The sequence below is a fragment of the Furipterus horrens genome, unplaced genomic scaffold, assembly GCF_987537825.1.
Source record: "Furipterus horrens unplaced genomic scaffold, mFurHor1.1.pri manual_scaffold_5, whole genome shotgun sequence".
Classification (NCBI taxonomy): Eukaryota; Metazoa; Chordata; class Mammalia; order Chiroptera; family Furipteridae; genus Furipterus; species Furipterus horrens.
Genome location: NW_028327175.1, coordinates 141,590,969 through 141,603,931, shown reverse-complemented (window position 1 = coordinate 141,603,931; position 12,963 = coordinate 141,590,969). Strand labels below are relative to the sequence as shown.

At 41.4% G+C, this 12,963-nt stretch overlaps 1 protein-coding gene across 1 annotated transcript; it reads left to right on the top strand.

Moving 5' to 3' along the window:
- Positions 1–14: 14 nt before the first annotated feature.
- Positions 15–6,408, top strand: LOC150010011 (protein IFIT1 homolog B-like). The gene is made up of 2 exons (XM_090279258.1): positions 15–100; positions 4,706–6,408. The coding sequence occupies exons 1-2, from the start codon at positions 96–98 to the stop codon at positions 6,132–6,134; spliced, it is 1,434 nt and encodes a 477-aa protein (XP_090135384.1). The 5' UTR covers positions 15–95; the 3' UTR covers positions 6,135–6,408.
- Positions 6,409–12,963: the final 6,555 nt, after the last annotated feature.

Genomic DNA, 12,963 nt, shown 5'->3' with positions numbered 1-12,963 from the left:
ACCATGCTTATCTGGGGAGCCTTAGAACTGTGCGGCCCAAATCTCAGAGCAGCCTCCTCCCCTCTTGAACCCAGCGCCTGCTGCCTTGTGGCACCATGAGGTAAAGACTTTCTCTGCTTTGTTGATCTTATTTCTGTGTCTTGAAATTCCAAACTTTTCCTAAAAGGCCAGTTCTTAGGCCTGCTGCCAAGGGAGCTGAGTCACTCATGCCTCTGACTCTCACAGGCACCCATAATAACCTGGTAACCTAGGAGAGTTTCATAGGAGGGCTGTTTAGGATCGGGTAGAAAATCAGCAGAAGATGGTGCCGGACCCACAGCCTGCTGACAGTGTCAACACCTCTAGGCCTACAAGGGCAGGAAGAGGGAGCCAGCAGTCACCAGACCTGTTGAGACGCTCAGCTGTACCTGTAGAGAGGGCTTCTCAAGAAGCCTTTGGTGAAAAATCCAACCACTGACAACCCAAAGCCTGGCACCGTGGGAATTTTGGAATTAAGACCCCGAACTTTATCTCCTTCTGAGTTCTGACTTCTGGCTGATGTCTGCCAGTGGACCAAACTCAAAAGGAAGTCAAAAATTAAAGAGGTCTCTTTAAGGAAATCCATGCCGTCCATTTCCATGAGCACAGGGCACAGGAAAGAATGTAGAAAGGGTAGATCCAGAGAGGTGAGACAGACTATGTGCACCAAGGCACATTTCCTAACTGACCCATTAGTGAGCTGGCTCCATAAGAGCAGCAGTGCTCTTAAGAGAACCAATGAGTAAACTATCTTAATTCCAAAGTAGTCATTTGTGTAGCTCTCTGTAAATGCAGTGACTATTTCCCAGGGGACACTGATAGAATGTTCACCAGATAACAGAGGCCTGGGCCTAGAGGGAAACAAGCATGGGGACCAGTCAGCATTTAATTCCTTTCAGGCAGCATGGATTATATCCAGGTGGGAAGGAGAAGCTATTTTTAAGATGGCTATTTTTCTGTTCTTGTTGATGCAAAGTCTTGTGATTACTATGAAACTATGCTACTGTGATTACAATGAAACTTGATCTTCACTAAATCAGCTGTTTTCAAAGTGTGGTCCCTTGATCATGAGCAGCCACATCACCTGGGAATTTGTTTTAAATGCAGATTCTCAAGCCTCGGAATTCAGGGTGTCAGGGGAAGAAGGGACCTCAATCTGTGTGGTCTAAGTCTTCCAGCTGATCGCCATGCAGGCTCAAATTTGAGAAGCCACTCAGCCCCTCTACTAGACGTTATAAAATAAGAACTCTTATCAGGATTGTGATATGTTTGTTCCAAAGAGTAAATGCTCTTTTCTTTCTTGATTTGGTTAGAATTGGCAAACTGCAGAACGTAATTTCTGTTCCAAAGCTTTCTCGCCTGCTAGAGTCATCCCACCTGCCATTGCAGGCAGTGGGAGAGGAAGAGCTTGCAGGAAAAGCCCCACCCCCGGCTTCAGGCTTCCCTCGGCAGCGCACATCTATACCTTTCCCGTGAAAAGATTACAAGTGAGGGATTGCAATGGAGTTTACCACAAGAGTCTCCAAGTCTCTCTTTTGAATATTACGAACTGCTGGTCATGAACTGATGTTAGCGATGTCCGCATCTGTAGGACTGACAGAGAGCAAGCCCTCCCTCACACCCCAGCCGTAAGAGTGAGGCTCTCTAAGACATTTTGCAGTGGCCTGTAGTTATATTTGTAGAATCTCCTGATATAAGGCAGTCTAGGAGAGCTTGAACTATCCTACACTGAATAAAACCCACATTAAAATGTGTATCTGCCACATATGAGGGGGAATCCCTCCTAAAAATGGAATTATCTTCTGGAGGGTGGGCCCCTAGGCTCCTCCACTAGGTGAGTGTTCTAGGAACCCATCTGTATCAGTGTACCAACTGGTGTTGTTTTGAGAGGCTGTGTTCAGCTTCAGTGAACATTTTTTGAAGACTCTTTCAATGCATTTGCCCATTTCATGATGGGTGATTTATGAGCATTCAGCAGTTTTTGACCAAAAAAGGCATGAACCCATTCCCCACTCTCCTTATTCATCTGGTCTTGTCCCGAGTGACTTTTTTTGTTTCCCTGAATGAAAAAGTCCTCAAAGGGAAACATTTTGCTGATGTAGAAGAGGTGGAATAAAAAACAGCAGAAATGCTAAAAGGCATCAAAATCAACGAGTGCAAAAACTGTTTTGAGCAATGGAAAAATGTCTTGATGGGTGTAGTGCATCAAATGGAGAGTAGTTTAAAGGTGACTAAAGTTTAAATATATAAGAATGCACAACTTTTTACAAATAAATTCTGTTTTTTGGGGTCCCCCCACATGCACTTACTTGTAATTTGATAATAATATTTATACTACTCTTAACAGTACACTCTGTGTGCTCACGAGCTAAAGGAGGACTTTAGGTTCTCAACATGCCTTTTTTAGAGTAAAGATATCTCTGTGATAACATCCTACTCCTAGTCTTCTCAAGCCCCGAGCAAGGTAAAAGATGACACATGTTGACGAACAACCACCCACAAGAAAGAACAATAATTCTCTTCTGGAAGGTTCCAGGGCAGCCCTGTAAGGTTGTTCAAGTTGTGTACTTGAAATTCTGCAGTCCTGGTGAGGACTGAAATCCAGTATAATTTCCACCCAGTAATGAATGGCACCGTAGCCCTAATTAGATCATCCAGAAGAAGGACAGCCTCTTTCTACTGTCACAAAGGCTCTAGCTGGGCAGAGGTGCAGATATTGGGGTACATGTTTAAGTCATGGAGCTATAATGTGCAGCATAGGGAATAGAGTCAACACCATCATAATAACTCTGTACAGTGACAAGTGATTACTGGACTTTTTGCGATGACCACTTCATAAGGTATATTAATGTTGAGACACTATGCTCCACACTTGAAGCTAATAGAATACTGTATGTCAGTTATAATTGAAAATAAATTAATAAAAAAAGAAAACCTGGATGGTTCATACACAAATCTTCCAGCAGTTCCCTCAGGCCATGTCACTTTGTGTGAATGAGCTTCCTGGCACAATGTCTGACCCCATCAATACCATGGAGTGTGGTGGGCAGAAGTGGAGCATTTGGGTGAAAAGCTCTTCCTGAGTTCACTTCCTTTGGAGGTGGTGAGTGTTTTCAGTGAGCATTCTGAGGAACCATATTGATTTTACTCCTAACCTCACCACCTCCAACACAATGCACTCATGTCTGTGTGCACATGCACGCAGGTTTCATTGGGTAATGTTTCTTGACCATAGTTAGGTGGTGAAAAGGAAGGTCACTGCATGTTTTCACTTGAGTGGTCAACCCTCAGTTATGCCTTTAAGGAAGAACAGACTCAGACAGGACATCACCTCTGAGACCTGGGGAAGATGGCTTGGCAGTGTAGGGAGTTTTTGAAGTCCAGACTTGAGGGGAAATGAGAGAGCTATACTAAGCTGCCAGCCATATTTGCAGAAGCAGTAGTAAGCCTGAGAATCTTCTGCTTGAGAATTCTCTGCTCATCTGGATTCGTGAATTTTTTCCCTTTCTTTTTATTTTCGAAAGAGAATGTGTCAGTCTGTTTTATGATTAAATTATGGTTAGATACAATGAGTCAGGCTGGTAAGATTAATATAAAAATTTCTATCCTTGGAATAAAAAAAATTTCAGAAGGGTCCCTTTGAGATCTTTCCTTGGGACTAATGGGTGCAATAGGTGTTAAGTATGAAATCTAAGGTAATCAGTTGAAGACACAGATGCAAATATACCTGCATCCGATACGAGGATGACTTTTTCAAATGTTACAGACATTTATTTCTCTCCTCTTAAGTTCTTAGAAGGGAAATAGAACTTCAGCTCTGTTTCACAGGAGGATGAAATACTGGAAAGAAAACATTTTGTCCCACAGCTTATTATTATTCTCTGTTCCCCATTGGTCACTGAGATCATGGTAATTGTTGAGATTTTGAGTACCTGTTAATAGCTATGCTACAGGGTTACCTGACATAAGGCTCACTGAATTCCAAAGGTAGGACTTACCATTTCCTTGCACAGGCACATCTGACCTCATGCAGTGTTCACTCATCCCCCTACTTCTGACCTGTGCATGTACAGTAAGTTCACTGTTGTGAGGTGGTTCCACCCACTTTCCAATTTCTCTGGAATTGGTTGAGTAAGTTCATTCAGGCATAGACATCAGAATGGTACCACCTTCTCTACCCAGATTAATGAAGCATTCATGAAACCCATCACTCAAAACCATATTGGGCTCTCATATTTTGTTCAGAGCCCTTCCTGGGAAGTAAAATACAAACAAACTGTGTTAAATGTTGGGAATATGGAAAAAATAAATAAAGAATCACCCTTTCTGTGAACCTTCTCTCCTCATTTCTTCAGAGCATTAACGGCGCATTAAAATGTTGAGGAGGGACAAGAGAAAAGGGGTTTGCAGGGTAGAGAGTCGTACTGAAATTATTTGACATGAGAAGAACTAAAGTCCTTTAGGTTGCTGTCTTGTAACTTTCATGTTGGAATCATGAAGTGATTAGCATTTCCTCAAGATTTTTGTATAAACCTGTTCTCTGTCCTAAGACACAATCATAAAGCCCTGGGAGGAGACAGGTAATGAATCAGAAACACTTGGGGGTAATATTTGACTATTAAAGGACTGGCTTAATTTCCTTTGGATCAAATGCTCCTGAAAAAATAATTGTTGTCTATTTTTACAGTGATGAATCAAATGGGAATCTCATTGAAGATACACTTGTTCAACTGAGGTGTCACTTTACATGGAAGTTGCCAATTGATGACACCGAAGTGCCTGATTTAGAAAACAGGGTCTTCGATGAAATTGAGTTCCTAGACACAAAATTTAAGGTGGGGATACACAACCTATTGGCCTATGTGAAATACCTGAAAGGCCAGAATAAGGAAGCCCTGCAGAGCTTGAAAAAAGCTGAAGACTTAATGCAGACAGAACATGTCCAATCAGAAGTGAGAAGACTGGTTACCTGGGGCAACTATGCCTGGCTGTATTACCACATGGGCAGACCGACAGAAGCCCAGATTTACCTGGACAAGGTGGAGAGCGCTTGCAAGAAGTTTGCCAGTCCCTCCTGCTACTCAGTGGGGAGTCCAGAGATGGACTGTGAGGAAGGATGGGCCTTGCTGAAATGTGGAGGAAAGAACTATGAACGAGCTAAAGCCTGCTTTGAAAAGGCTCTGGAAGTGGAGCCTGAAAACCCAGAATTCAACACTGGGTATGCAATTGCTGTCTATCGTCTGCATGGCTACAACAAAGAATCACAGAATGATGAGGCATTTTGTCTGCACACCCTAAAACAGGCCATCCGGCTAAATCCAGAAGATGCATATATTAGGGCTCTCCTTGCCCTGAAGCTTCAGGATATAGGACAAGAAGATGAGGGAGAAAAGTACATTGAAGAAGCACTGAGCACCATCTCCTCGCAAGCCTATACCTTTCGCTATGCGGCCAAGTTTTATCGAAGAAAAGGCTTTGTGGATAAAGCTCTTCAGTTCTTAAAAATGGCTTTGCGGGCAACACCCTCCTCAGCCTTCCTGCATCATCAGGTAGGGCTTTGCTACAGAACACAAATATTTCAAATAAAGAAAGCTACAAACTGGCAGCCTAGAGGACGGAATAGAGAAAATGTCCACAGATTAGTCCAGTTGGCTCTATGCGAATTTGAAGAGGCTTTGAAGCTAAGGCCCACATTTTACATGGTGTATATTGACCTAGCTGAGATGTATGCAGAAATGGGCCACCACAGAGAGGCTGAGGACACTTTTCGGAAACTGTTGTGCATCGAGGTCTTTGATGATCATCTACAGCTAAATATTCATTATCACTATGGCCGATTTCAAGAATTTCAAAAGAAATCTGAAGTCAATGCAGTTATCCATTATTTAAAAGCAATAGAAATAGAAAAGTCATCATTTGTAAGCAATAAAAGTCTCAGTGCTTTGGAGAAATTGGTTTTAAAGAAACTTCGAAGAAATGCAGCAGACGTAGAAAGCTTGAGCATCCTTGGGTTTGTCTACAAATTCAGAGGAGAAATGAATAGAGCCCTGGAGTATTATGAGCAGGCCCTGAGGCTGGCTCTGCTGCCTGAGAACTCTGTGGGACGTGTTCATTAGGTGCTGAAATACATTTTCACATTTCATTTGGTTTTAGGTTAACGTGTACTAACCATCCTTTCTGCTTGCTGCTTTCAGAAACATGTATGTTTTGAGCAATTACTCACACCTGATAAAATATTACTTGTATGCAGAAAATAGTGAAACAGGATATGCATGTCACTATGTGTGAGAGAGGAAGAGAGACAGAAACCATTTCTGTGTGTATGTTATGTAGCGGAAATAACAATTTGTTAAATAGATTTTTAGCAAATAAAACACTGCACTTACATAAAGTAAAATGGTTCATGCATTTTGTCAACCAGTAGCTTTCAGGGCTAGATACCAACCATATTCTGGTGAAGCAAGGAAATTATTTTTTCTCCTTTACCCATCTTAGATTTCTTGACTGAGGCCTCATAAATTAGACTAAGAAAAGACAGATCAACAAGAGAAAAACAAACAAAAGTTTATTAACATGTGCATCTCACATACACATGGCAATATCCAGTGATGAGTAACTCAGAGGTGGTTAGAACTTGGGCTTATAGCGTCTTAACAAAAGAACAATAAATTTTAGGAGAAGTGATAAGATAAAGGAAAAGAAGTTTGAGTTTCTAGGGTGGAGAATTGTAGGAAGATAAATATATGGGGAAATAGCTGCTAGTTAGCAAAGTTTGTTTTGCAGATTCCTTTGAGAATGGCTCTGGGCTGATAAAGACCTGCAGTTGTGTCAGGTGATTACCCTGTCTGGATAGAGGAGAGAGGAGGAACACCTTTAGGAAATTATGCCCCCCCTCCCCCACTGCTTTTAGGCAGGTAGGGAGACAGCAGAGCTTTTCTTCTATAAACCCCATCTCCATCCAGCAGCAGAGCATTTCTAGGAAATCTTTTGTAAGCCAAAATGACCTGAAGCGAAGAAGCAATGACCTTAGGAGACATTTTGCAAATGCAATTGAGCTAGAGCGCAGGTGCTCACAGACAACTCAAAGCCTCCGCAGCTTCATGCTGCAGTGCTGACTGTACCTCCTGGGAAAGAGATTTGCTGCTGGGGATGGGCCTCTATAAAGGCTCCATGCAAAACATATGATGAACATTATTCTTTTTTCCCTTTTTCACAAAGACAAATATCATCTTTGAAACTTTCGATTAGCAAAAACAAATTTTAAGGTAACCTCTTTTGTAAAAGTGAAATGGCGTGAAGCAAACTTTTGAAAAGTGAGCACACCTATACCTGCTTCTCCTCAATTGTCTGCAGCTCAAAATAATCCTCATGCCGACGTGGTATACTTTGAGTGGCATATTTTGCCTCTCTTCAGTGAACAAAGCAGATATTTTTTCCAACCTCATTCAACTTACAGTCTAGCGAGATACAGACAATAAAACAATTATAGTCATGTGTTGCTTAACAATGGGGATAGTTCTAAGAAATGTGTCATTGAGCTATTTAATCACTGTGCAAACCAGAGTGCATTTACACACACCTAGGCTGTATGGTACAGCCCATTGCTCCCAAGTTACAAACCTGCACAGATGTTTCTGTACTGAATACTGTGGCAATTGTACCACAATGGTAAGTATTTGTGTATTCAAACATATCTAAATATAGACAAGGAACAGTAAAAATACAGAAAAAAAAGATTAAAAATTGTACATCTGTATAAGGCCCTTACTACATTACTTAAAAACACATTTTTCAATAATAATATAACTTATCTTACTGTAACTTTTTTATTTTGCTGTATAAACTTCTAAGTTTTTGTAACTGACTCTTTTGTGATAACACTTGCTTCAAACACAAACACTCTACAAAAGCATTTTCTTTGTATTCTTTTTCTATAAGCTTTTTGTATTTTTAAACTTTTTCTTTTCTTTTCTTTTTTTTTTTTTTTTTTTTACTTTTTACACTTTTTGACACATACACACATTAGCCTAAACTTAGTGTCAGGATCATCAATATCACTGTCTTCCACCTCCATGTTTTGTCCCGCTGAAAGGTCTTCAGGGACAATAGCATGCCTGGAGCTGTCATCTCTGATGATAACAAAGCCTTCTTCTGGACTAACTCCCTAAAGACCTGCCTGAGATTCTTCTTGAGGAGATACCACTCTTTTCAAATATATGTTCATGGTGGTTTGCTTGGTTTGCTTTTTTTTTTTTTCACCACAGTTTTCCTTTTAAGCCAATAATGCACCATGATCATTGCTCTCTTTAAAAAAAAAAAACCTTTTAATTTGGGAGTTCATATTTTCAAACTCTAATGATCTTATTGAGGTCTGCAAAAGCTTCTGCTAAATGATTCACTGTGCATTTTCTTGGCTGTTCCTTTTCTTCTCCGTGAGTTTCTTTTCTCTTGTTTCTTTTCTAAAGTATATTTTTATTGATTATGCTATTATAGTTGTTCCTATTTTTACCCCTTCACCCCCTCTGTCTGGCACCTCCCTTCCCTTCAGCAACGCCTTCCTCCCTTAGTTCATGTCCACTGATTGTATGTATAAGTTCTTTGGTTCTCCATTTCCCATACTGTTCTTAACATCCCCCTGTTTATTTTGTACCTACCAATTATGCTTCTTAATCCCTGTAACTTTTCCCTGATTCTCCCTCTTCCTCCTCCCCACTGACAACCCTACATATAATCTCCATATCTATGGTTCTGTTCTAGTTGTTTGCTTAGTTTCTTTTTGTTTTCTTTGGTTTTTGTTTTTTTCTTTTTGATTCATGTGTTGATAGTTATGAGTTTGTTGCCATTTTACTATTCATAGTTTTGATCTTCTTTTTCTTTATTTTTTTTTGAAGTATAATTTATTATGTTGTTACAGTAGTCCCAATTTTTTCCCTTTTGCTCCCCTCTGCCCAGTACCCCCCTTTCCTCCAGCAATCCCACCCCCCTTAGTTCATGTCCATGGGTCGTGCATATAAGTTCTTTGGCTTCACCCTTTCCTATATTATTCTTAACATCCCCTGTCTATTTTGTACCAACTGATTATGCTTCTTAGTCCCTGCACCATTTCCCCATTTCTCCCCCTACCCCCTCCCAGCTGATAACCCTTCAAATGATCCCCATACCTATGATTCTGTTCCTATTCTGGCTTGCTTAGTTGGGTTTTGTTTTTATTTTTTAGATTCAGTTGTTGATAATTATGAGTTTGTTGTCATTTTAGTGTTCATAGTTTTGATCTTCTTTTTCTTAAGTAAGCCCCTTTCACATTTCATATAATAATGGCCTGGTGATGATGAACTTTTTTAGCTTCACCTTATCTGTGTGAGAAACGCTCACAATAAAAACCGGGACACAGGACTTGAGCAGCAAAGCGAGGCCTTTATTCACAAGTCTGCAGAGTCGGGCACACCCTCAGCCAGGAGAATGTGCTCACAAAGTAGACAAAGAAAGCTGGTTTTATAGTAAAGTGAAATTGCCACTCTAAAGTGAAATTGATTAGCTTCCCCATCCTAACTCGATTAGCACCCCAACCCCTTTCCTTCCTCCTCGTTTCTCCAGGACTGATTACTCCGCAGTTACAATCTAACGCGATCATCTAAATGCCCCTATTGTGATTTGTAAATACGCTAACACTGTCAACTCCCTTCTCAGAGACCCTCTAATTACACTTGCCCTTGAGACCCTTTAAATACATTTGCCCTTTGTTACTAATGACTTTCTACTGGTTTGGGAGTCACTATGTCCTTGTTTCTTACATCTGGATAGCACTTCATCTGCCCTTCCATTTTAAATGATAGCTTAGCTGGATAGAGTAATCCTGGTTGTAGGTTGCTTTTCATCACATTGAATACTGCTTGCCAGTCCCTTCCTGCCTGCAAAGAGTCCTCTGAAATCAGCTGATAGTCTTATAGACACCCCCCTGTAGGCAACTCTCTGCCTCTCTCTTGCTGCCCCCAGGACTCTGTCTTTATCTTTCACCTTTGGCATCTCATTCATGATACGTCCTGGTGTGGTCCCCTCTGGGTCCAGCTCACCCAGGACCCTATGTGCTTCCCGGACCTGTATGTCCATCTCCTTCACAAAATTTGTAAATTTTTCCTCATTTTATCCAATTTTTGCTTCCTCATTCTGCACTGATTGACTTTTTTTTCTTCCTTATGTTCCAAGTCATTGATTTGAACCCCTTTTTCCTTCCCCTCACTATTGGTTTTGTGTGGATTTTCCTTCATTTCACTTAGCATAGCCTTCACTTCTTCTCTTATGCATTTGCCGTACTCAAGCATATCTGTCAAGCCTGTGAGCATCTTTATCACCAGTGTTTTAAATTCTTCATCTGTTAGGTTGTCTATCTCCTCATCTGTTAGGTTGGCTATCTCCTCGTCGCTTAGTTCTCCCACTGGGACCTTGATCTATTTCCCCTTCTGGGCCATACTTCTCTCTCTCCTCACTCTGACAGGCTCCTGTGTTTTTTTGCCTCCGCATCCCAGGTAGAGCTGTCCCTCCGTTGTAAGGGGCATTGTAGGGATTTGTCAGTACAGGGTGACCTGTTTCACCATGTTGTGGTGCTGTATGTGAAGGAGGGGTCCGTGAGGGAACAATGTTGCCTGCCCGGCACTTGCCCCTTTTCGAGGCACTTCTCCCACTTCCGCACTAGACTGGCACCCCTCTAGCTGCTACCCTGGCCGTCATTCCCAGAGTGGGTGGGTCTGTGGACGTTCTAGGACCATGGGGGCCCTTTAAACAAGTGGGCTCTGCTGAGACCGGCAGTTTCTGCCTCAACCCCAATCCTCACTGATCTGCACAGTCAGAAGCAATGAGGCTTGATTTTCCTTGGTGCTGGGACTGTGTGCTGGGAGGTCTGGTGAGGAGCTGGGAATGCTCCCCAGGAATCCCTCCTGACTTTTTAAAACATGTGACTGCACTTTCTGCTGGCCTGCCACTGCTGCTGCCACTACACCACGTCCTCTCTGCCCCTCCTACCTGTCTGGATGAGTATTTCTTCTTTATATCTTTGCTTGCTGGACTTCCATGCAGTTTGATTTTCTGGAATTTCTGGTTGTTTCTAGTTTTGAGGTAGTTGTAGTCCTTCTTAGTTGTGGAGGGAGACGCGGTGTGTCTGTCTGTGCCTCCATCTTGGCCAAAAGTCTGATCTTCTTTTTCTTAAATGTGTCCTTTTAACATTTCGTATACTAAGGGCTTGGTGATGACGAACTCCTTTAGCTTTATCTTGTCTGGGAAGTACTTTATCTGCCCTTCCATTCTAAATGATAGCTTTGCTGGATAGAGTAATCTTGGTTGTAGGCCTTGCTTTTCATCACTTTGAATACTTCTTGCTAGTCCCTTTTTGCCTGCAAAGTTCCTTTTGAAAAAGCAGCTGAGAGTCTTAGGAGAACTCCCTTGTTGGTAACTCTCTTCTTTTATCTTACTGATTTTAAGATTGTTTCTTTATCTTTAGCCTTTGGCATTTTAATTTTGATGTGTCTTGGTGTGGTCTTCTTTGGGTCAAGTTTGTTTGGGACTCTCTGTGCTTCCAGGACTTTTATGTCTATTTCCTTTACCAAATTAGGGATGTTTTCCTTCATTATTTATTCACGTAAGTTTTCAATTTCTTGTTCTTCCTCTTCTCCTTCTTCCACCTCTATGATTCAAATGTTGGTACATTTAAAGTTGTCCCAGAGGTTCGTAAGCTTCTCTTTGTTTTCAATTCTTGTTTCTTCATTCTGTACTCGTTGTTTATTTGTTCCTTATGTTCCAAATCATTGATTTGACCCCAGCTTCCTTCCCTTCACCATTGGTTTCGTGTGGATTTTTCTTCATTTCACTTAGCATAGTCTTTACTTTTTCCCTATGCGTTTGCTGTGCTCAACATATCTGTCAAGTCTGTGAGCATCCATTATCACCAATGTTTTGGACTTTGCATCTGTTAGGTTGCCTATCTCCTCATTGCTTCATTTTCCCACTGGAGCTTTGATCTGCTCCTTCTTTAGGGCCATACTTTTCTATCTCCTCAATTTGACAGCCTCTTCTTTTAGGAAGAGGTGTCACACCTGTTATGTTATAAGGGGCTGAGCCTTAGGTATTCATCAGTGCTGGATGACCAGTTTCATCACGTTGTGGCACTGTCTGGATGAGTCTTGCTTTTTTATATCTTTGTTTGTTTGATTTCCATGCAGTTTAATTTTCTGGCAGTTCTGGTTGTATTTGGTTTTGAGGTAGATGTAATCCTTCTTATGGTTGTGGAAGGAGGAAAAATGTGTCTACCTATGCCTCCATCTTGGCCAGGAGTTCTCAGTCTTTCTTGCTTCTTCTTCAGTTATCTGTTCCTCTTCCAGTTCCTACAACTCTTCACTAGGCAGTTGCTCAGGAACCACCTTAGAAGTTCTTCAATGTCCTTCTCATTCATACCCAGGTTAAAGTTGTTTGCCGTCTCAACCATAGCCTTGTTGATTTTTGTAAGCTCCTTATCCTTGGCAAGTCCTTTGAAGTAACATATGACCTTCTTCAGTATCTCCTTCAGATTCCAGTCGTACTCTTTTGTGACATCATCCCAAGCCCAAGCAAATCTCTTGATGTGGTCAAAGATGTTATAATCCTTCTATAGTTGTATTAGTGTCTTCCTCAGTTGTAGCAATAGCCTGGATAAAGCTCCTCCTGAGGTAGTAGGCCTTGAAAGCTGCTATAACTCCTTGAGTTATTGTTTGGCTCAAAGAAATGGTGTTTAGTTAGAGAAATGCCACTTCAATATTGGGATGAAGATCCCCAATAAAGAGGATGTCTAAGAATATTATCAACAGCAAGCAAAACATTGAAAGGCATGTTGTTCTCCAAACAGTAATTCCCCATTTTGGTGGCACAGAAATTCAGAAGGCCATCTTGGAATAGGAGCTGGGTCATCCAGGACTTCTTATT